Source organism: Panulirus ornatus, chromosome 50 (assembly GCF_036320965.1).
Source record: "Panulirus ornatus isolate Po-2019 chromosome 50, ASM3632096v1, whole genome shotgun sequence".
Lineage (NCBI taxonomy): Eukaryota > Metazoa > Arthropoda > Malacostraca > Decapoda > Palinuridae > Panulirus > Panulirus ornatus.
In genome coordinates, this window is record NC_092273.1 from 663,898 (window position 1) to 685,852 (window position 21,955).

Here is a 21,955-nt window from a genome sequence, read left to right on the forward strand (position 1 = left end):
TGGGTTACATGTTAATTAATAGGTGTGAAAGAGAGACTTTTGGATGTTAATATGCTGAGAGGTGCAACTGGAGGGATGTCTGATCCTTATCTTGTGTGGGCAAAGGTGAAGATTTGTAGAGGTTTTCAGAAAAGAAGAGAGAATGCTGGGGTGAAAAGAGTGGTGAGAGTAAGTGAGCATGGGAAGGAGACTTGTGTGAGGAAGTATCAGGAGAGACTGAGTACAGAATGGAAAAAGGTGAGAACAAAGGACGTAAGGGGAGTGGGGGAGGAATGGGATGTATTCAGGGAAGCAGTGATGGCTTATGCAAAAGATGCTTGTGGCATGAGAAGCATGGGAGGTGGGCAGATTAGAAAGGGTAGTGAGTGGTGGGATGAAGAAGTAAGATTATTAGTGAAAGAGAAGAGAGAGGCATTTGGACGATTTTTGCAGGGAAAAAATGCAAATGAGTGGGAGATGTATAAAAGAAAAGAAAGAGGCAGGAGGTCAAGAGAAAGGTGCAAGAGGTGAAAAAGATGGCAAATGAGGTTGGGATGAGAGAGTATCATTAAATTTTAGGAAAAATAAAAAGATGTTTTGTAAGGAGGTAAATAAAGTGTGAAGACAAGGGAACAAATGGGAACTTCAGTGAAGGGGGCTAATGGGGAGGTGATAACAAGTAGTGGTGATGTGAGAAGGAGATGGAGTGAGTATTTTGAAGGTTTGTTGAATGTTTTTGATGATAGAGTGGCAGATATAGGGTGTTTTGGTCGAGTTGATGTGCAAAGCGAGAGGGTTAGGAAAAATGATTAGGTAAACAGAGAAGAGGTAGTAAAAGCTTTGCAGAAGATGAAAGCCAGCAAGGCAGCGGATTTGGATGGTATTGCAGTGGAATTTATTAAAAAGGGGGTGAATGTATTGTTGACTGGTTGGTAAGGTTATTTAATGTATGTATGACTCATGGTGAGGTGCCTGAGGACTGGAGGGATGCTTGCATAGTGCTATTGTATAAAGGCAAAGGGGATAAAAGTGAGTGATCAAATTTCAGAGGTATAAGTTTGTTGAGTATTCCTGGGAAATTATATGGGAGGGTATTGATTGAGAGGATGACGGCATGTACAGAGCATCAGATTGGGGAAGAGCAGTGTGGTTTCAGAGGTGGTAGAGGATGTGTGAATCAGGTGTCTGCTTTGAGGAATGTATGTGAGAAATACTTAGAAAAGCAAATGGATTTGTATGTAGCATTTATGGATCAGTAGAAGGCATATGATAGTTGATAGAGAAGCTCTGTGGAAGGTATTAAGAATAGATGGTGTGGGAAGCAGTGAAAAGTTTTTATCGAAGATGTAAGGCATGTGGTTGTATATTAAGATAGGAAAGTGATTGATTCTCAGTGAATATTGGTTTGCGGCAGGGGTGTGTGATGTCTTCATAGTTGTTTAATTTGTTTATAGATGGGGTTGTTAGGGAGATGAATGCAAGAGTTTTGGAAAGAGGGGCAGGTATGCAGTCTGTTGTGGATGAGAGAGCTTGGGAAGTGAGTTAGTTGTTGTTCGGTGATGATACAGTGCTGGTGGCTGATTCGTGTGAGAAACTGAAGAAGCTGGTGACTGAGTTTGGTAAAGAGTGTGAAAGAAGAAAGCTGAGAGTAAATGTGAATTAGAGCAAGGTTATTAGGTACAGTAGGGTTGAGGGACAAGTCAATTGGGAGGTAAGTTTGAATGGAGAAAAACTGGTGGAAGTGAAGTGTTTTAGATATCTGGAAGTGGACTTGGCAGCATATGAAACCATGGAAGTGGAAGTGAATTATAGGGTGGGGGAGGGAGCGAAAGTTCTGGGAGCCTTGAAGAATGTGTGGAAGTCAAGAACATTATCTCGGAAAGCAAAAATGGCTATGTTTGAAGGAATATTGGTTCCAACAAGGTTATATGGTTGTGAGGTGTGGGCTATAGATAGAGTTGTGTGGAGGAGGGTGGATGTGCTGGAAATGAGATGTTTGAGGACAATATGTGGTGTGAGGTGGTTTGATCGAGTAAGTAATAATAGGGTAAGAGAGGTGTGTGGTAATAAAAAGAGTGTGGTTGAGAGAGCTGAAGAGGGTGTTTTGAAATGGTTTGGTCACATGGAGAGAATGAGTGAGGAAAGATTGACCAAGAGGATATATGTGCCAGAGGTGGATGGAACGAGGAGAAGTGGGAGACCAAATTGGAGGTGGAAAGATGGAGTGAAGGGGATTTTGAGTGATCGAGGCCTGAACATGCAGGAGGGTGAAAGGCATGCAGGGAATAGAGTGAATTGGAACGATATGGTATACTGGGGTCGAAGTGCTGTCAGTGGATTGAACCAGGGCATATGAAGCGTCTGGAGTAAACCATGATCATATATCGCTGGTGGCTGATAAAGTGTGTGAAAGAAGAAAGTTGAGAGTAAATATGAATAAGAGCAAGGTTATTAGGTACAGTAGGGTTGAGGGTCAAGTCAATTGGGAGGTAAGTTTGAATGGAGAAAAACTGGAGGAAGTGAAGTGTTTTAGATATCTGGGAGTGGATTTGGCAGCAGATGGAACCATGGAAGCGGAAGTGAATCATAGGGTGGGGGAAGGGGCAAAAATTCTGGGAACCTTGAAGAATGTGTGGAAGTCGAGAACATTATCTCGGAAAGCAAAAATGGATATGTTTGAAGGAATATTGGTTCCAACAATGTTGTATGGTTGCGAGGTGTAGGCTATGGATAGAGTTGTGTGGAGGAGGGTGGATATGCTGGAAATGAGATGTTTGAGGACAATATGTGGTGTGAGGTGGTTTGATCGAGTAAGTAATGTAAGGGTAAGAGAGGTGTGTGGTAATAAAAAGAGTGTGGTTGAGAGAGTAGAAGAGGGTGTTTTGAAATGGTTTGGTCACATGGAGAGAATGAGTGAGGAAAGATTGACCAAGAGGATATATGTGTCAGAGTTGGAGGGAACAAGGAGAAGTGGGAGGCCAAATTGGAGGTGGAAAGATGGAGTGAAAAAGATTTTAAGTGATCAGGGCCTGCACATACAGGAGGGTGAAAGGCATGCAAGGAATAGAGTGAATTGGAGCGATGTGGTATATCGGGGTTGACGTGCTGCCAATGGATTGAACCAGGGCATGTGAAGCATCTGGGGTAAACCATGGAAAGTTCTGTGGGGCCTGGATGTGGAAAGGGAGCTGTGGTTTGGTGCATTATTACATGACAGCTAGAGACTGAGTGTGAATGAATGGGGCCTTTGGTGTTTTTCCTAGCACTGCCTCGCACACATGAATTATGTACATGTGTATATATGTATATGTCTGTGTGTGTATGTATATATGTATACGTTGAGAAGTATAGGTATGTATATTTGCGTGTGTGGACGTGTATGTATATACATGTGTATGTGTGTGGGTTGGGCCATTCTTTCGTCTGTTTCCTTGCGCTACCTCGCTAATGCGGGAGACAGCGACAAAGCAAAATAATAATGATAATAATAATAGTATAAATGTAGGAGCAGCTGGCTGGAAATCCTCCCTTCTTATTTTTGATTTTCCAAAAGAAGGAACAGAGGAGGGGGGCCAAGTGAGGATTTCCCTTAAAGGCTCAGTCCTCTGTTCTTAACGCCACCTCGCTACCGCGGGATATGGCGAATAGTATAGAAAAAAATATTATAGATATATGTGTGTGTGTTTGTATATATGAGTAGATGGGCCATTCTTGATCTGTTTCCTGACACTACCTCACTGACATGGGAAACAGTGATTAAGTTATACTTATATTCATTATACTTAATCACTCTTTTCCACATCAGTGAGGTAGCACAAGAACACATATGAAAAATGGCTCCACCACTCATATACACATTATAGTGATGGGGGATTTGAATGCAAAGGTGAGTAATGTGGCAGTTGAGGGAATAATTGGTATACATGGGGTGTTCAGTGTTGTAAATGGAAATGGTGAAGAGCTTGTAGATTTATGTGCTGAAAAAGGACTGGTGATTGGGAATACCTGGTTTAAAAAGCGAGATATACATAAGTATACGTATGTAAGTAGGAGAGATGGCCAGAGAGTGTTATTGGATTACATGTTAATTGACAGGCGCACAAAAGAGAGACTTTTGGATGTTAATGTGCTAAGAGGTGCCACTGGAGGGATGTCTGATCATTATGTTTTGGAGGCTAAGGTGAAGATTTGTATGGGTTTTCAGAAAAGAAGAGTGAATGTTGGGGTGAAGAGGGTGGTGAGAGTAAGTGAGCTTGGGAAGGAGACTTGTGTGAGGAAGTACCAGGAGAGACTGAGTACAGAATGGAAAAAGGTGAGAACAATGGAAGTAAGGGGAGTGGGGGAGGAATGGGATGTATTTAGGACATCAGTGATGGATTGCGCAAAAGATGCTTGTGGCATGAGAAGCGTGGGAGGTGGATTGATTAGAAAGGGTAGTGAGTGGTGGGATGAAGAAGTAAGATTATTAGTGAAAGAGAAGAGAGATGCATTTGGATGATTTTTGCAGGGAAAAAATGCAATTGAGTGGGAGATGTATAAAAGAAAGAGACAGGAGGTCAAGAGACAGGTGCAAGAGGTGAAAAAGAGGGCAAATGAGAGTTGGGGTGAGAGAGTATCATTGAATTTTAGGGAGAATAAAAAGATGTTCTGGAAGGAGGTAAATAAAGTGCGTAAGACAAGGGAGCAAATGGGAACTTCAGTGAAGGGTGCAAATGGGGAGGTGATGACAAGTAGTGGTGATGTGAGAAGGAGATGGAGCGAGTATTTTGAAGGTTTGTTGAATGTGTTTGATGATAGAGTGGCAGATATAGGGTGTTTTAGTCGAGGTGGTGTGCAAAGTGAGAGGGTTAGGGAAAATGATTTGGTAAACAGAGAAGAGGTAGTAAAAGCTTTGCAGAAGATGAAAGCTGGCAAGGCAGCAGGTTTGGATGGTATTGCAGTGGAATTTATTAAAAAAGGGGGTGACTGTATTATTGACTGGTTGGTAAGGTTATTTAATGTATGTATGACTCATGGTGAGGTGCCTGAGGATTGGCGGAATGCGTGCATAGTGCCATTGTACAAAGGCAAAGGGGATAAGAGTGAGTGCTCAAATTACAGAGGTATAAGTTTGTTGAGTATTCCTGGTAAATTGTATGGGAGGGTATTGATTGAGAGGGTGAAGGCATGTACAGAGCATCAGATTTTGGAAGAGCAGTGTGGTTTCAGAAGTGGTAGAGGATGTGTGGATCAGGTGTTTGCTTTGAAGAATGTATGTGAGAAATACTTAGAAAAGCAAATGGATTTGTATGTAGCATTTATGGATCTGGAGAAGGCATATGATAGAGTTGATAGAGATGCTCTGTGGAAGGTATTAAGAATATATGGTGTGGGAGGCAAGTTGCTAGAAGCAGTGAAAAGTTTTTATCGAGGATGTAAGGCATGTGTACGTGTAGGAAGAGAGGAAAGTGATTGGTTCTCAGTGAATGTAGGTGTGCGGCAGGGGTGTGTGATGTCTCCATGGTTGTTTAATTTGTTTATGGATGGGGTTGTTAGGGAGGTAAATGCAAGAGTTTTGGAAAGAGGGGCAAGTATGAAGTCTGTTGTGGATGAGAGAGCTTAGGAAGTGAGTCAGTTGTTGTTCGCTGATGATACAGCGATGGTGGCTGATTCATGTGAGAAACTGCAGAAGCTGGTGACTGAGTTTGGTAAAGTGTGTGAAAGAAGAAGGTTAAGAGTAATTGTGAATAAGAGCAAGGTTATTAGGTACAGTAGGGTTGAGGGTCAAGTCAATTGGGAGGTAAGTTTGAATGGAGAAAAACTGGAGGAAGTAAAGTGTTTTAGATATCTGGGAGTGGATCTGGCAGCGGATGGAACCATGGAAGCGGAAGTGGATCATAGGGTGAGGGAGGGGACGAAAATCCTGGGAGCCTTGAAGAATGTGTGGAAGTCGAGAACATTATCTCGGAAAGCAAAAATGGGTATGTTTGAAGGAATAGTGGTTCCAACAATGTTTTATGGTTGCGAGGCGTGGGCTATGGATAGAGTTGTGCGCAGGAGGGTGGATGTACTGGAAATGAGATGTTTGAGGACAATGTGTGGTGTGAGGTGGTTTGATCGAGTAAGTAACGTAAGGGTAAGAGAGATGTGTGGAAATAAAAAGAGCGTGGTTGATAGAGCAGAAGAGGGTGTTTTGAAATGGTTTGGGCACATGGAGAGAATGAGTGAAGAAAGATTGACCAAGAGGATATATGTGTCGGAGGTGGAGGGAACGAGGAGAAGTGGGAGACCAAATTGGAGGTGGAAAGATGGAGTGAAAAAGAATTTGTGTGATCGGGGCCTGAACATGCAGGAGGGTGAAAGGAGGGCAAGGAATAGAGTGAATTGGATCGATGTGGTATACCAGGGTTGACGTGCTGTCAGTGGATTGAATCAGGGCATGTGAAGCGTCTGGGGTAAACCATGGAAAGCTGTGTAGGTGTGTATATTTGCGTGTGTGGACGTATGTATATACATGTGTATGGGGAAGGGTTGGGCCATTTCTTTCGTCTGTTTCCTTGCTCTACCTCGCAAACGCAGGAGACAGCGACAAAGCAAAAAAAAAGAAGAATGCCCATACACGCACACATACTTACATATTCATATCAACGTATACATACATATACATACACAGACATATGCATATATACACGTGTAGATATTCATACGTGTTTGCCTTCATCCATTCTTGTTGTTGCCCTGCCACACAGGAAATATCATCTCCCCCTTCAGTGATTAAGTATAATGAATGAAATGAAATATTATATGAAACACACTATTCGTGACAGGAGACATGACTGGAATATAGTTAAAATGTTTCCATGAATAGATATCTTTTGAACCACATTATTCATGGCAGGAGGCACAACCAGAATAAAGATTGAATGTTTCCATGAAAATATCATCTCCCCCTTCAGTGATTAAGTATAATAGATGAAATAAAATATTATTTGAAACACACTATTCATGACAGGAGACATGACTGGAATATAGTTAAAATGTTTCCATGAATAGATATCATTTGAACCACACTATGCATGGCAGGATGCACAACCAGAATAAAGTTTGAATGTTTCCTTGAAATAGCTGTATTTTAACTCCTTTTGAAACTTGATTCTATCTTAACAGTGCGTCAAACGGAGATACGTGAAAGTGACGTCTATGTATGTGACAGCTTCTTAGATGAAATGAATCAGAGGGTGAGCCCATTGCAGAGTGGCTTGCGCAAGTTCAAACTTTCTGCATTGGTTAATCAAGATGAAATCTACTTCTTCAGGAAGACAGTAATCGTGAACAAGGTAATGCAAGCATCATTACTCACAATCCTGTGTTTAGATTTAACTTTTTTAAAGGTTAGACCATCTGTATTTGTTATTCAAAAAAGGCATTTTAGTCAGAAGTCATTCTCGGAATATAGTCTTCACATTATCTGTAGATTTATACTTTTTTTCATACATATTCACCATTTCATGCATTAGTGAGGTAGCATCAAGAACAGATGACTGAGCCTTAGAAGGAAAAATCCTCACTTGGCCCCATCTCTGTTCCTTCTTTTGGAAAAGTAAAACAGGAGGGAAGGATTTCCAGCCTTCCTCTCCCATCTCTTTTAGTCACTTTCATCAAAATGAAGGGAATACATGGACAGTATTCTTTCTCTCTTATCCCCAGGGATGAGGATTTTTATGTTAGACTTGAATATAGCATAAGAACAGGACAAGAATGAGATGTTTTGTGTTGTTCATGTTAGAATTATGACCATTGTATTGACTGGAGTACCACTAATTCAGTTACTAACTTCTTTACCGTGAGAAATATCATTGAATCTTCTGGTATGTAATAGACAAAGTGTTGTAACATTAATAGTAGTGAAATTCAGTACATACTGGATAGGTTTGTCATCGGTAAAATTTGTAATCAGTTCCCTTTTCTTTCCACATAATCAAATTTTATGACAGGCATGATGCCAAACGCCAGGCCACCAACCCAAACATCACCATCCAGCAACACCTGTTTACCAATGGCGTCTCAGCTATGTCTCTTCCTTGTTTAGCAACTGACTGTTTTACATCTTCTGTCTCATTCTTGTATCTCCCATGATGATGTGATCATTACAAGAATGTACATTTAGGAAGTTACTGTGTTTAGTTTTCCCTTGTGGTTATCAGCAAATGTTATCGTGGAGAGCAAAAATGGGTGTTATGGGTGTTTCAAGGAATAGTAGTTCCAACAATGTTATATGGCTGTGAAGCATTGGCCATAAAGAGTGTTGTACAGAGGAGGGTGAATGTGTTGGAAATGAAATGTTTGAGGACAATATGTGGTGTGAGGTGGTTTCACTGAGGAATGAATGGGTAAGAGAGATGTGTGGAAATAAAAAGATTGTGGTTGAGAGAGCAGAAGAGAATGTGTTGAAATGGTTTGGACATATGGAGAAAATGAGTGAAGAACGATTGACAAAGAGGTTATATGTGTTAGAGGTGGAGGGAACAAGGAAAAGCAGGAGACCAAGTTGGAGGTAGAAGGATGGAGTGAAAGATTTTGAGCAGTTGGGGCCTGAGCATACAGGAGGGTGAGAGGCATACAAGGAATAGAGTGAATTGGAATGATATAGTATACCGGGGTTGATGTGCTGTCATTGAACTGAACCAGGGCATCTGAAGTAACTGGGGTAAAGTATGGAAAAGTTTGTGGGGCGTAGATGTGTATAGGGAGCTGAAATTTTGGTGCATTACACATGAAAGCTAGAGATTTAGTGTGAAAGAATCTGGCCTATTTTCTCTGTTTTTCCTGGCGCTACCTCACTGAAGCGGGGGTGGTAATGCTGTTTCCTGCAGGAGGGGTAGCGACAGGAATGGATGAAGGCAAGCAAATATGAACATGTGTATACATGTATATGTCTGTGTATGTGTATGCAAATGTGTATATGTTGATATGCATATGTGCATGTATGAGCATTTATGTATATATACGTGTATATGAGTTGATGGGCTATTCTTCATCTGTTTCCTGGCACGGTGGCAATGCTGTTTCCTGCAGGATGGGTAGCGATAGGAATGGATGAAGACAAGCAAATATGAATATGTACATGTGTATATATGTATATGTCTGTGTATGTGTATGTAAATGTGTATATGTTGATATGCATGTGAGCATTTATGTATATATACGTGTATATGAGTTGATGGGCCATTCTTCATCTGTTTCCTGGCACTACCTTACTAACACAGGAAACAGCGGTTAAGTGTAATAAAGAAAATAATAGAAAATATGTTTATGTTTTGTACTTTACTGCCGTCTCCTTCGCAAACAAGGTAGCGCAAGGAAACAGATGAGGTATAGCCCAACTCACCCAAATACACATGTATATATATATAGACACCCACACACGCACATATACACACATATACATTTCAACGTATACATACATATACATTTCAACGTTATTTATTTATTTTATTTTCCTTTGTCGCTGTCTCCCGAGTTAGCGAGGTGGCGCAAGGAAACAGACAAAAGAATGGCCCAACCCACCCACATACACATGTATATACATACACGTCCACACACGCAAATATACATACCTATACATCTCAATGTACACATATATATACACACACAGACATATACATAGGTACACATGTACATAATTCATACTGTCTGCCTTTATTTATTCCCATCGCCACCTCGCCACACATGGAATAACAACCCCCTCCCCCCTCATGTGCGTGAGGTAGAGCTAGGAAAAGACAACAAAGACCCCATTCGTTCACACTCAGTCTCTAGCTCTCATGTAATAATGCACCAAAACCACAGCTCCCTTTCCACATCCAGGCCCCACAGAACTTTCCTTGGTTTACCCCAAACGCTTCACATGCCCTAGTTCAATCCATTGACAGCATGTCGACCCCGGTATACCACATCGTTCCAATTCACTCTATTCCTTGCCCGCCTTTCACCCTCCTGCATGTTCAGGCCCCGATCACTCAAAATCTTTTTCACTCCATCTTTCCACCTCCAATTTGTTCTCCCACTTCTCCTCGTTCCCTCGACCTCTGACACATATATCCTCTTGGTCAATCTTTCCTCACTCATTCTCTCCATGTGACCAAACCATTTCAAAACACCCTCTTCTGCTCTCTCAACCACATTCTTTTTATTACCACACATCTCTCTTACCCTATTATTACTTACTCGATCAAACCACCTCACACCACATATTGTCCTTAAACATCTCATTTCCAGCACATCCACCCTCCTGTGCACAACTCTATCCATAGCCCACGCCTCGCAACCATACAACATTGTTGGAACCACTATTCCTTCAAACATACCCATTTTTGCTTTCCAAGATAATGTTCTCGACTTCCAAGCATTCTTCAAAGCTCCCTGAATTTTCGCCCGCTCCCCCACCCTATGATTCACTTCAGCTTCCATGGTTCCATCCGCTGCCAGATCCACTCCCAGATATCTAAAACACTTTACTTCCTCCAGTTTTTCTCCATTCAAACTTACTTCCCAATTAACTTGACCATCAACCCTACTGTACCTAATAACCTTGATCTTATTCACATTTACTCTTAACTTTCTTCTTTCACACACTTTACCAAACTCAGTCACCAGCTTCTGCAGCTTCTCACATGAATCAGCCACCAGCAATGTATCATCAGCGAACAACAACTGACTCACTTCCCAAGCTCTCTCATGCATAACTGACTTCATACTTGCCCCTCTTTCCAAAACTTTTGCATTCACTTCCCTAACAACCCCATCAATAAACAAATTAAACAACCTTGGAGACAACACACACCCCTGCTGCAAACCTACATTCACTGAGAACCAATCACTTGCCTCTCTTCCTACACGTACACATGCCTTACATCTTCGGTAAAAACTTTTCACTGCTTCTAACAACTTGCCTCCCACACCATATATTCTTAATACCTTCCACAGAGCATCTCTATCAACTCTGTCATATGCCTTTTCCAGATCCATAAATGCTACATACAAATCCATTTGCTTTTTTAAGTATTTCTCACATACATTCTTCAAAGCAAACACCTGATCCACACATCCTCTACCACTTCTGAAACCACACTGCTCTTCCCCAATCTGATGCTCTGTACATGCCTTCACCCTCTAAATCAATACCCTCCCATATAGTTTACCAGAAATACTCAACAAACTTATACCTCTGTAATTTGAGCACTCACTCCTATCCCCTTTGTACAATGGCACTATGCAAGCATTCCGCCAATCCTCAGGCACCTCACCATGAGTCTTACATACATTAAATAACCTTACCAAGCAGTCAACAATACAGTCACCCCCTTTTTTAATAGATTCCACTGCAGTACCATCCAAACCTGCTGCCTTGCCGGCTTTCATCTTCCGCAAAGCTTTTACTACCTCTTCTCTATTTACCAAATCATTTTCCCTAACCCTCTCCTCTTTGCACACCACCTCGACTAAAACACCCTATATTTGCCACTCTATCATCAGTCACATTCAACAAACCTTCAAAATACTCACTCCATCTTCTCACATCACCACTACTTGTTATCACCTCCCCATTAGCGCCCTACACTGAAGTTCCCATTTGCTCCCTTGTCTTACGCACTTTATTTACCTCCTTCCAGAACATCTTTTTTTTTTTTTTTTTTTTTTTGCTTTGTCGCTGTCTCCTGCGTTTGCGAGGTAGCACAAGGAAACAGACGAAAGAAGTGGCCCAACCCACCCCCATACACATGTATATACATACGTCCACACACGCAAATATACATACCTACACAGCTTTCCATGGTTTACCCCAAACGCTTCACTTGCCCTGATTCAATCCACTGACAGCACGTCAACCCCGGTATACCACATCGCTCCAATTCACTCTATTCCTTGCCCTCCTTTCACCCTCCTGCATGTTCAGGCCCCGATCACACAAAATCTTTTTCACTCCATCTTTCCACCTCCAATTTGGTCTCCCTCTTCTCCTCGTTCCCTCCACCTCCGACACATATATCCTCTTGGTCAATCTTTCCTCACTCATTCTCTCCATGTGCCCAAACCATTTCAAAACACCCTCTTCTGCTCTCTCAACCACGCTCTTTTTATTTCCACACATCTATCTTACCCTTACATTACTTACTCGATCAAACCACCTCACACCACACATTGTCCTCAGACATCTCATTTCCAGCACATCTACCCTACTGCGCACAACTCTATCCATGGCCCATGCCTCGCAACCATGCAACCATATATATATATGGAGAGATGGAGAGAGATGGGTGATTATTGGTGCATATGCACCTGGGCATGAGAAGAAAGATCATGAGAGGCAAGTGTTTTGGGAGCAGCTGAATGAGTGTGTTAGTGGTTTTGATGCTCGAGACCGGGTTATAGTGATGGGTGATTTGAATGCAAAGGTGCGTAATGTGGCAGTTGAGGGAATAATTGGTATACATGGGGTGTTCAGTGTTGTAAATGGAAATGGTGAAGAGCTTGTAGATTTATGTGCTGAAAAAGGACTGGTGATTGGGAATACCTGGTTTAAAAAGCGAGATATACATAAGTATACGTATGTAACTAGGAGAGATGGCCAGAGAGTGTTATTGGATTACATGCTAATTGACAGGCGTGCGAAAGAGAGACTTTTGGATGTTAATGTGCTGAGAGGTGCAACTGGAGGGATGTCTGATCATTATCTTGTGGAGGCTAAGGTGAAGATTTGTATGGGTTTTCAGAAAAGAAGAGTGAATGTTGGGGTGAAGAGGGTGGTGAGAGTAAGTGAGCTTGGGAAGGAGACTTGTGTGAGGAAGTACCAGGAGAGACTGAGTACAGAATGGAAAAAGGTGAGAACAATGGAAGTAAGGGGAGTGGGGGAGGAATGGGATGTATTTAGGGAATCGGTGATGGATTGCGCAAAAGATGCTTGTGGCATGAGAAGAGTGGGAGGTGGGTTGATTAGAAAGGGTAGTGAGTGGTGGGATGAAGAAGTAAGATTATTAGTGAAAGAGAAGAGAGAGGCATTTGGACGATTTTTGCAGGGAAAAAATGCAATTGAGTGGGAGATGTATAAAAGAAAGAGACAGGAGGTCAAGAGAAAGGTGCAGGAGGTGAAAAAGAGGGCAAATAAGAATTGGGGTGAGAGAGTGTCATTAAATTTTAGGGAGAATAAAAAGATGTTCTGGAAGGAGGTAAATAAAGTGCGTAAGACAAGGGAGCAAATGGGAACTTCAGTGAAGGGCGCAAATGGGGAGGTGATAACAAGTAGTGGTGATGTGAGAAGGAGATGGAGTGAGTATTTTGAAGGTTTGTTGAATGTGTTTGATGATAGAGTGGCAGATATAGGGTGTTTTGGTCGAGGTGGTGTGCAAAGTGAGAGGGTTAGGGAAAATGATTTGGTAAACAGAGAAGAGGTAGTAAAAGCTTTGCGGAAGATGAAAGCCGGCAAGGCAGCAGGTTTGGATGGTATTGCAGTGGAATTTATTAAAAAAGGGGGTGACTGTATTGTTGACTGGTTGGTAAGGTTATTTAATGTATGTATGACTCGTGGTGAGGTGCTTGAGGATTGGCGGAATGTGTGAATAGTGCCATTGTACAAAGGCAAAGGAGATAAGAGTGAGTGCTCAAATTACAGAGGTATAAGTTTGTTGAGTATTCCTGGTAAATTATATGGGAGGGTATTGATTGAGAGGGTGAAGGCATGTACAGAGCATCAGATTGGGGAAGAGCAGTGTGGTTTCAGAAGTGGTAGAGGATGTGTGGATCAGGTGTTTGCTTTGAAGAATGTATGTGAGAAATACTTGGAAAAGCAAATGGATTTGTATGTAGCATTTATGGATCTGGAGAAGGCATATGATAGAGTTGATAGAGATGCTCTTTGGAAGGTATTAAGAATATATGGTGTGGGAGGCAAGTTGTTAGAAGCAGTGAAAAGTTTTTATCGAGGATGTAAGGCATGTGTATGTGCAGGAAGAGAGGAAAGTGATTGGTTCTCAGTGAATATAGGTTTGTGGCAGGGGTGTGTGATGTCTCCATGGTTGTTTAATTTGTTTATGGATGGGGTTGTTAGGGAGGTGAATGCAAGAGTTTTGGAAAGAGGGGCAAGTATGAAGTCTGTTGGGGATGAGAGAGCTTGGGAAATGAGTCAGTTGTTGTTCGCTGATGATACAGCGCTGGTGGCTGATTCATGTGAGAAACTGCAGAAGCTGGTGACTGAGTTTGGTAAAGTGTTCGAAAGAAGAAAGTTAAGAGTAAATGTGAATAAGAGCAAGGTTATTAGGTACAGTAGGGTTGAGGGTCAAGTCAATTGGGAAGTAAGTTTGAATGGAGAAAAACTGGAGGAAGTAAAGTGTTTTAGATATCTGAGAGTGGATTTGGCAGCGGATGGAACCATGGAAGCGGAAGTGAATCATAGGGTGGGGGAGGGGGCGAAAATCCTGGGAGCCTTGAAGAATGTGTGAAAGTCGAGAACATTATCTCGGAAAGCAAAAATGGGTATGTTTGAAGGAATAGTGGTTCCAACAATGTTGTATGGCTGTGAGGCGTGGGCTATGGATAGAGTTGTGCGCAGGAGGATGGATGTGCTGGAAATGAGATGTTTGAGGACAATGTGTGGTGTGAGGTGGTTTGATCGAGTAAGTAACGTAAGGGTAAGAGAGATGTGTGGAAATAAAAAGAGCGTGGTTGATAGAGCAGAAGAGGGTGTTTTGAAATGGTTTGGGCACATGGAGAGGATGAGTGAGGAAAGATTGACCAAGAGGATATATGTGTCGGAGGTGGAGGGAACGAGGAGAAGAGGGAGACCAAATTGGAGGTGGAAAGATGGAGTGAAAAAGATTTTGTGTGATCGGGGCCTGAACATGCAGGAGGGTGAAAGGAGGGCAAGGAATAGAGTGAATTGGAGCGATGTGGTATACAGGGTTTGACGTGCTGTCAGTGGATTGAATCAAGGCATGTGAAGCGTCTGGGGTAAACCATGGAAAGCTGTGTAGGTATGTATATTTGCGTGTGTGGACGTGTGTATGTACATGTGTATGGGGGGGGGGGGTTGGGCCATTTCTTTCGTCTGTTTCCTTGCGCTACCTCGCAAACGCGGGAGACAGCGACAAAGTATAAAAAAAAAAAAAAAAAAAAAAATATATATATATATATATTATTTATTAAAAAAGGGGGTGACTGTATTGTTGACTGGTTGGTAAGGTTATTTAATGTATGTATGACTCATGGTGAGGTGCCTGAGGATTGGCGGAATGCGTGCATAGTGCCATTGTACAAAGGCAAAGGGGATAAGAGTGAGTGCTCAAATTACAGAGGTATAAGTTTGTTGAGTATTCCTGGTAAATTATATGGGAGGGTATTGATTGAGAGGGTGAAGGCATGTACAGAGCATCAGATTGGGGAAGAGCAGTGTGGTTTCAGAAGTGGTAGAGGATGTGTGGATCAGGTGTTTGCTTTGAAGAATGTATGTGAGAAATACTTAGAAAAGCAAATGGATTTGTATGTAGCATTTATGGATCTGGAGAAGGCATATGATAGAGTTGATAGAGATGCTCTGTGGAAGGTATTAAGAATATATGGTGTGGGAGGAAAGTTGTTAGAAGCAGTGAAAAGTTTTTATCGAGGATGTAAGGCATGTGTGCGTGTAGGAAGAGAGGAAAGTGATTGGTTCTCAGTGAATGTAGGTTTGCGGCAGGGGTGTGTGATGTCTCCATGGTTGTTTAATTTGTTTATGGATGGGGTTGTTAGGGAGGTAAATGCAAGAGTTTTGGAAAGAGGGGCAAGTATGAAGTCTGTTGGGGATGAGAGAGCTTGGGAAGTGAGTCAGTTGTTGTTCGCTGATGATACAGCGCTGGTGGCTGATTCATGTGAGAAACTGCAGAAGCTGGTGACTGAGTTTGGAAAAGTGTGTGGAAGAAGAAAGTTAAGAGTAAATGTGAATAAGAGCAAGGTTATTAGGTACAGTAGGGTTGAGGGTCAAGTCAATTGGGAGGTGAGTTTGAATGGAGAAAAACTGGAGGAAGTGAAGTGTTTTAGATATCTGGGAGTGGATCTGGCAGCGGATGGAACCATGGAAGTGGAAGTGGATCATAGGGTGGGGGAGGGGGCGAAAATTCTGGGGGCCTTGAAGAATGTGTGGAAGTCGAGAACATTATCTCGGAAAGCAAAAATGGGTATGTTTGAAGGAATAGTGGTTCCAACAATGTTGTATGGTTGCGAGGCGTGGGCTATGGATAGAGTTGTGCGCAGGAGGATGGATGTGCTGGAAATGAGATGTTTGAGGACAATGTGTGGTGTGAGGTGGTTTGATCGAGTGAGTAACGTAAGGGTAAGAGAGATGTGTGGAAACAAAAAGAGCGTGGTTGAGAGAGCAGAAGAGGGTGTTTTGAAGTGGTTTGGGCACATGGAGAGGATGAGTGAGGAAAGATTGACCAAGAGGATATATGTGTCGGAGGTGGAGGGAACAAGGAGAAGAGGGAGACCAAATTGGAGGTGGAAAGATGGAGTGAAAAAGATTTTGTGTGATCGGGGCCTGAACATGCAGGAGGGTGAAAGGAGGGCAAGGAATAGAGTGAATTGGAGCGATGTGGTATACCGGGGTTGACGTGCTGTCAGTGGATTGAAGCAAGGCATGTGAAGCGTCTGGGGTAAACCATGGAAAGCTGTGTAGGTATGTATATTTGCGTGTGTGGACGTATGTATAAACATGTGTATGGGGGGGGGGGGGGTTGGGCCATATCTTTCATCTGTTTCCTTGCGCTACCTCGCAAATGCGGGAGACAGCGACAAAGTATAATAATAATAAAAAAAAAATATATATATATATATATTCCAAAAGAAGGAACAGAGAATTGGGCCAGTCAAAGGCCCAGTCCTCTGTTCTTAATGCTACCTCGCTAACGCGGGAAATGGCAAATAGTTTAAAAGAAAGAAAAAGATATATATATATATATATATATATATATATATATATATATATATATATATATATATATATATATATCCCTGGGGATAGGGGAGAGAGAATACTTCCCACGTATTCCCTGCGTGTTGTAAAATGCGACTAAAAGGGAAGGTAGCGGGGGGGGGCTGGAAATCCTCCCCTCTCGTTTTTCTTTTTTTTTTTTTTTTTCCAAAAAGAAGGAACAGAGAAGGGGGCCAGGTGAGGATATTCCCTCAAAGGCCCAGTCCTCTGTTCTTAACGCTACCTCGCTGTCGCGGGAAATGGCGAACAGTATGAAAGGAAAAAAGGAAATATATATATATATATATATATATATATATATATATATATATATATATATATATATATATATATATATAAACATATATATATATATATATATATATATATATATATATATATATATATATATATATATATATATATATATATTTTTTTTATCTATCTTTTTTGATTTGTCGCTGTCTCCTGCATTAGCGAGGTAGCGCAAGGAAACAGACGAAAGAATGGCCCAACCCACCTACATACACATGTATATACATACACGTCCACACATGAAAATATGCATACCTATATATCTCAATGTATACATATATATACACACACAGACATATACATATATACACATGTACATAATTTATACTGTCTGCCTTTATTTATTCCCATTGCCACCTCACCACACATGGAATAACAACCCCCTCCCCCCTCATGTACGTGAGGTAGAGCTAGGAAAAGACAACAAAGACCCCATTCGTTCACACTCAGTCTCTAGCTCTCATGTAATAATGCACCAAAACCACAGCTCCCTTTCCACATCCAGGCCCCACAGAACTTTCCATTGTTTACCCCAGATGCTTCACATGCCCTGGTTCAATCCATTGACAGCATGTCGACCCCGGTGTACCACATCGTTCCAATTCACTCTATTCCTTGCATGCCTTTCACCCTCCTGCATGTTCAGGCCCCGATCACTCAAAATCTTTTTCACTCCATCTTTCCACCTCCAATTTGTTCTCCCACTTCTCCTTGTTCCCTCCACCTCTGACACATATATCCTCTTTGTCAATCTTTCCTCACTCATTCTTTCCATGTGACCAAACCATTTCAAAACACCCTCTTCTGCTCTCTCAACCACACTCTTTTTATTACCATACATCTCTCTTACCCTATTATTACTTACTCGATCAAACCACCTCACACCACATATTGTCCTCAAACATCTCATTTCCAGCACATCCACGCCTCGCAACCATACAACATTGTTGGAACCACTATTCCTTCAAACATACCCATTTTTGCTTTCCGAGATAATGTTCTCGATTTCCAAACATTCTTCAAGGCTCCCAGAATTTTCACCCCCTCCCCCACCCTATGACTCACTTCCGCTTCCATGGTTCCATCCGCTGCCAGATCCACTCCCAGATATCTAAAACACTTTACTTCCTCCAGTTTTTCTCCATTCAAAGTTACCTCCCAATTGACTTGACCCTCAACCCTACTGTACCTAATAACCTTGCTCTTATTCACATTTACTCTCAACTTTCTTCTTTCACACACTTTACCAAACTCAATCACCAGCTTATATATATATATTTATTTTATATTCATTTTGCTTTGTCGCTGTCTCCCGCGTTAGCAAGGTAGCACAAGGAAACAGACCAAGGAATGGCCCAACCCACCCACATGCACATGTATATACATACACATCCACACACGCAAAATTTACATACCTATACGTCTCAGCGTATACATATATATACACACACAGATATACACATATATACACATGTACATAGTTCATACAGTCTGCCTTCATTCATTCCCATCGCCACCCTGCCACACATGAAATAAGAACCCCCTTGCCCCTCATGTGCGGAAGGTAGCGCTAGGAAGACGACAAAGGTCCCATTCGTTCACACTCAGTCTCTAGCTGTCATGTAATAATACACCGAAACCACAGCTCCCTTTCCACATCCAGGCCCCACAGAACTTTCCATGGTTTACCCCAGACGCTTCACATCCCCTGGTTCAATCCATTGACATGAGTGTGTGTGTGTGTGTATGCATGTGTGCATGCATTTGAACACTGTCCACCAGTGAAGTTGGCGCAAGGATGCTGCAGCACAGCCATCAAGGATAAATGAAATAAAACCATGAAAAATGTGTATTCACCTCAAACTATTCATAACTTTATTGGTTTCCCTTTCCTTTTTATATACTTGAAATGACCAGGAATTGAATCAGCCAGGCTTAGAAGCCATTTAGGATCCATTTTTGCCTAAATTTCTTGAATGCCTTCCTCCAGCTTAGGTCGTGATGAAGTATTCTTGTTACATGATTTCATTTTCTTAAGCACTTGTAAATGTTGAAATAGGTACTATGACAGATATAGTGTTGAAATTAGTAATATGATGGCCAGATGCATTAACAAAAATGAATATCACAAATTGAAATGGGTAAACTTACTTTCTAAGACTTGAAAAATCATTTATTGCACCCACTTCCCAAATTTTTGATCTTGAATGTAATCCTCTTATCACCTGGGTTTCAGTTGCTAATACAGTGACATTCCACTATAACAACAGATTCCAGGAGTGTAATTCCAGAGAAATGTAGGCAATGGAATTTTATCTTGGGACAGTAAAATTAACACAAATTTGTTATTTATCATTTCAGGTTGATCCCTCAATATCTGCTGTGAAGAAACAGCCTCAGAATTATGTAAGTAATATCACAGCTGTTAGTTATCCTTTTTGGTGCATGTTGTTTTTATCACCACATGCGTGAAGGATAGTGTTTGTTTCATTCGTAAGTTTACAAAAAAGTTTATTATTATTAAGAGTCATTCCCATTTTAGGAAAAACATTTTTGCAGAGATGTAGTGCAAATGACTGGGAAATGTATAAAAGAAAGTGGCAGAAGGTTAAGAGAAAGATGCAAGAGGTGAAAAAGAGGGCAAATGTATCATTTGATTTTAGGGAAAATTAAAAGATCTCTTGGAAGGAGGTAAAGAAAGTGCATAAGACAAGAGAACAAATGGGAACATTAGTGAAGGTGGAAAATGGGGAGGTAAAAACAAGTAGTGATGAAGTGAAAAGGAGATGGAGTGAATATTTTGAAGGTTTGTTGAATGTGTTTGATGATAGAGTGGCAGATATATGGTGTTTTGGTCGAGGTGGTGTGCAAAGTGAGAGGGTCAGGGAGAACGCTTTAGTGAACAGAGAAGAGGTAGTGAAAGCTTGGCAGAAGATGAAAGCTGGCAAGGTGGTGGGTTTGGATGATATTGCAGTGGAATTCATAAAAAATAGGGGTGACTTTTGTTGTTGATAGGTTGGTAAGGATATTCAGTGTATGATTAGCTCATGGTGAAGTGCCTGAGGATTGGCAGAATGCATGTATAGTTCCATTGTACAAAGGTAAGGGGAATAGAGGTGAGTGTTCTGATTGCAGAGGCATAAGTTTGTTGAGTATTCCTGGGAAATTATATGGGAGGGCATTGATAGAGAGGGTGAAGGCATGTACAGAGTATCAGATTGGGGGAAGAGCAGTGTGGTTTCAGAAGTGGTAAAGGATGTTTAGATCAGGTGTTTGCTTTGAAGAATGTATGTGAGAAATACTTAGAAAAACAGATGGATTTGTATGTAGCATTTATGGATCTGGAGAAGGCATATGACAAGGTGGATAGAGATTCTTTGCAGAAGGTTTAAAGAGTATATGGTGTGGGAGGTAAGTTGCTAGAAGCAGTGAAAAGTTTTTACCAAGGATGTAAGGCATGTGTACGAGTAGGAAGAGAGGAAAGTGATTGGTTCCCAGTGAATGTCAGTTTGCAGCACAGGTGTGTGATGTCATAATGGTTGCTTAATTTGTTTATGGATGGGGTGGTTAGGGAGGTGAATGCAAGAGTTTTGGAGAGAGGGGCAAGTATGCAGTCTGTTGACGATAAGAGGGCTGGAGAAGTGAGTCAGTTGTTGTTCGATGATGATACAGCGCTGGTGGCTGATTTGGGTTAGACACTGCAGAAACTGGTGACTGAGTTTGGTAAAGTGTGTGAAAGAAGAAAGGTGAAAGTAAATTTGAATTAGAGCAAGGTTATTAGGTTCAGTAGGGTTGAGGGACAAGTTAATTGGGAGGTAAGTTTGAAAGGAGAAAAACTGAAGGAAGTGAAGTGTTTTAGGTATCTGGGAGTGGATTTGGCAGCGAATGGAACCATGGAAGCTAAAGTGAGTCATGGGGTGGCGAGGGGAGCGAAGGTTCTGGGAGCGTTGAAGAATGTGTGAAAGGCGAGAACGTTATCTTGGAGAGCAAAAATGGGTATGTTTGAAGGAATAGTGGTTCCAACAATGTTATACGGTTGTGAGGCAGGGCTATAGATAGGGTTGTGCAGAGGAGGGTGGATGTGTTGGAAATGAAATGTTTGAGGACGCTATGTGGTGTGAGGGGATTTGATCGATTAAGTTATGAAAGGGTAAGAGAGATGTGTGGTAATAGAAAGAGTGTGGTTGAGAGAGCAGAAGATTGTGTTGAAATGGTTTGGACACATGGAGAGAATGAGTGAGGAAAGATTGACAAAAAGGATATATGTATCAGAGGTGGAGGGAAGAAGGAGAAATGGGAGACCAAATTGGAGGTAGAAGGATGGTGTATAAAAGATTTTGAGTGATCAGGGCCTGAACATACAGGAGGGTGAAAGGCATGCAAGGAATAGAGTGAACTGGAATGATGTGGTATACCGGGATGGACGTGCTGTCAATGGATTGAACCAGGGCATGTGAAGCATCTGGGGTAAACCATGGAAAGTTGTGTGGGGCCTGTATGTGGAAAGAGAGCTGTGGTTTTGGTGCATTACACATGACAGCTAGTGACTGAGTGTGATTGAAGGTGGCCTTTTTTGTCTGTTCTTGGTGCTGCCTCGCTGGATGGGCAAGGTAGGGCAAGGAAACAGACGAAAGAATGGCCCAACCCACCGACATACACATGTATATACATACATTCCCACACATG

General features: G+C 41.7%; 1 protein-coding gene across 6 annotated transcripts in view; it reads left to right on the plus strand.

The window, feature by feature from the left end:
• Positions 1 to 21,955, plus strand: part of polybromo (protein) — a 471,093-nt gene that overhangs the window by 338,552 nt on the left and 110,586 nt on the right. For all 6 annotated transcript variants that reach the window (XM_071691025.1, XM_071691026.1, XM_071691024.1 and 3 more), the window contains exons 24-25: positions 7,126 to 7,295; positions 19,631 to 19,675. In XM_071691025.1, the coding sequence (XP_071547126.1) occupies positions 7,126 to 7,295; positions 19,631 to 19,675 (215 nt within the window). The remainder of the gene's footprint in view (positions 1 to 7,125; positions 7,296 to 19,630; positions 19,676 to 21,955) is intronic.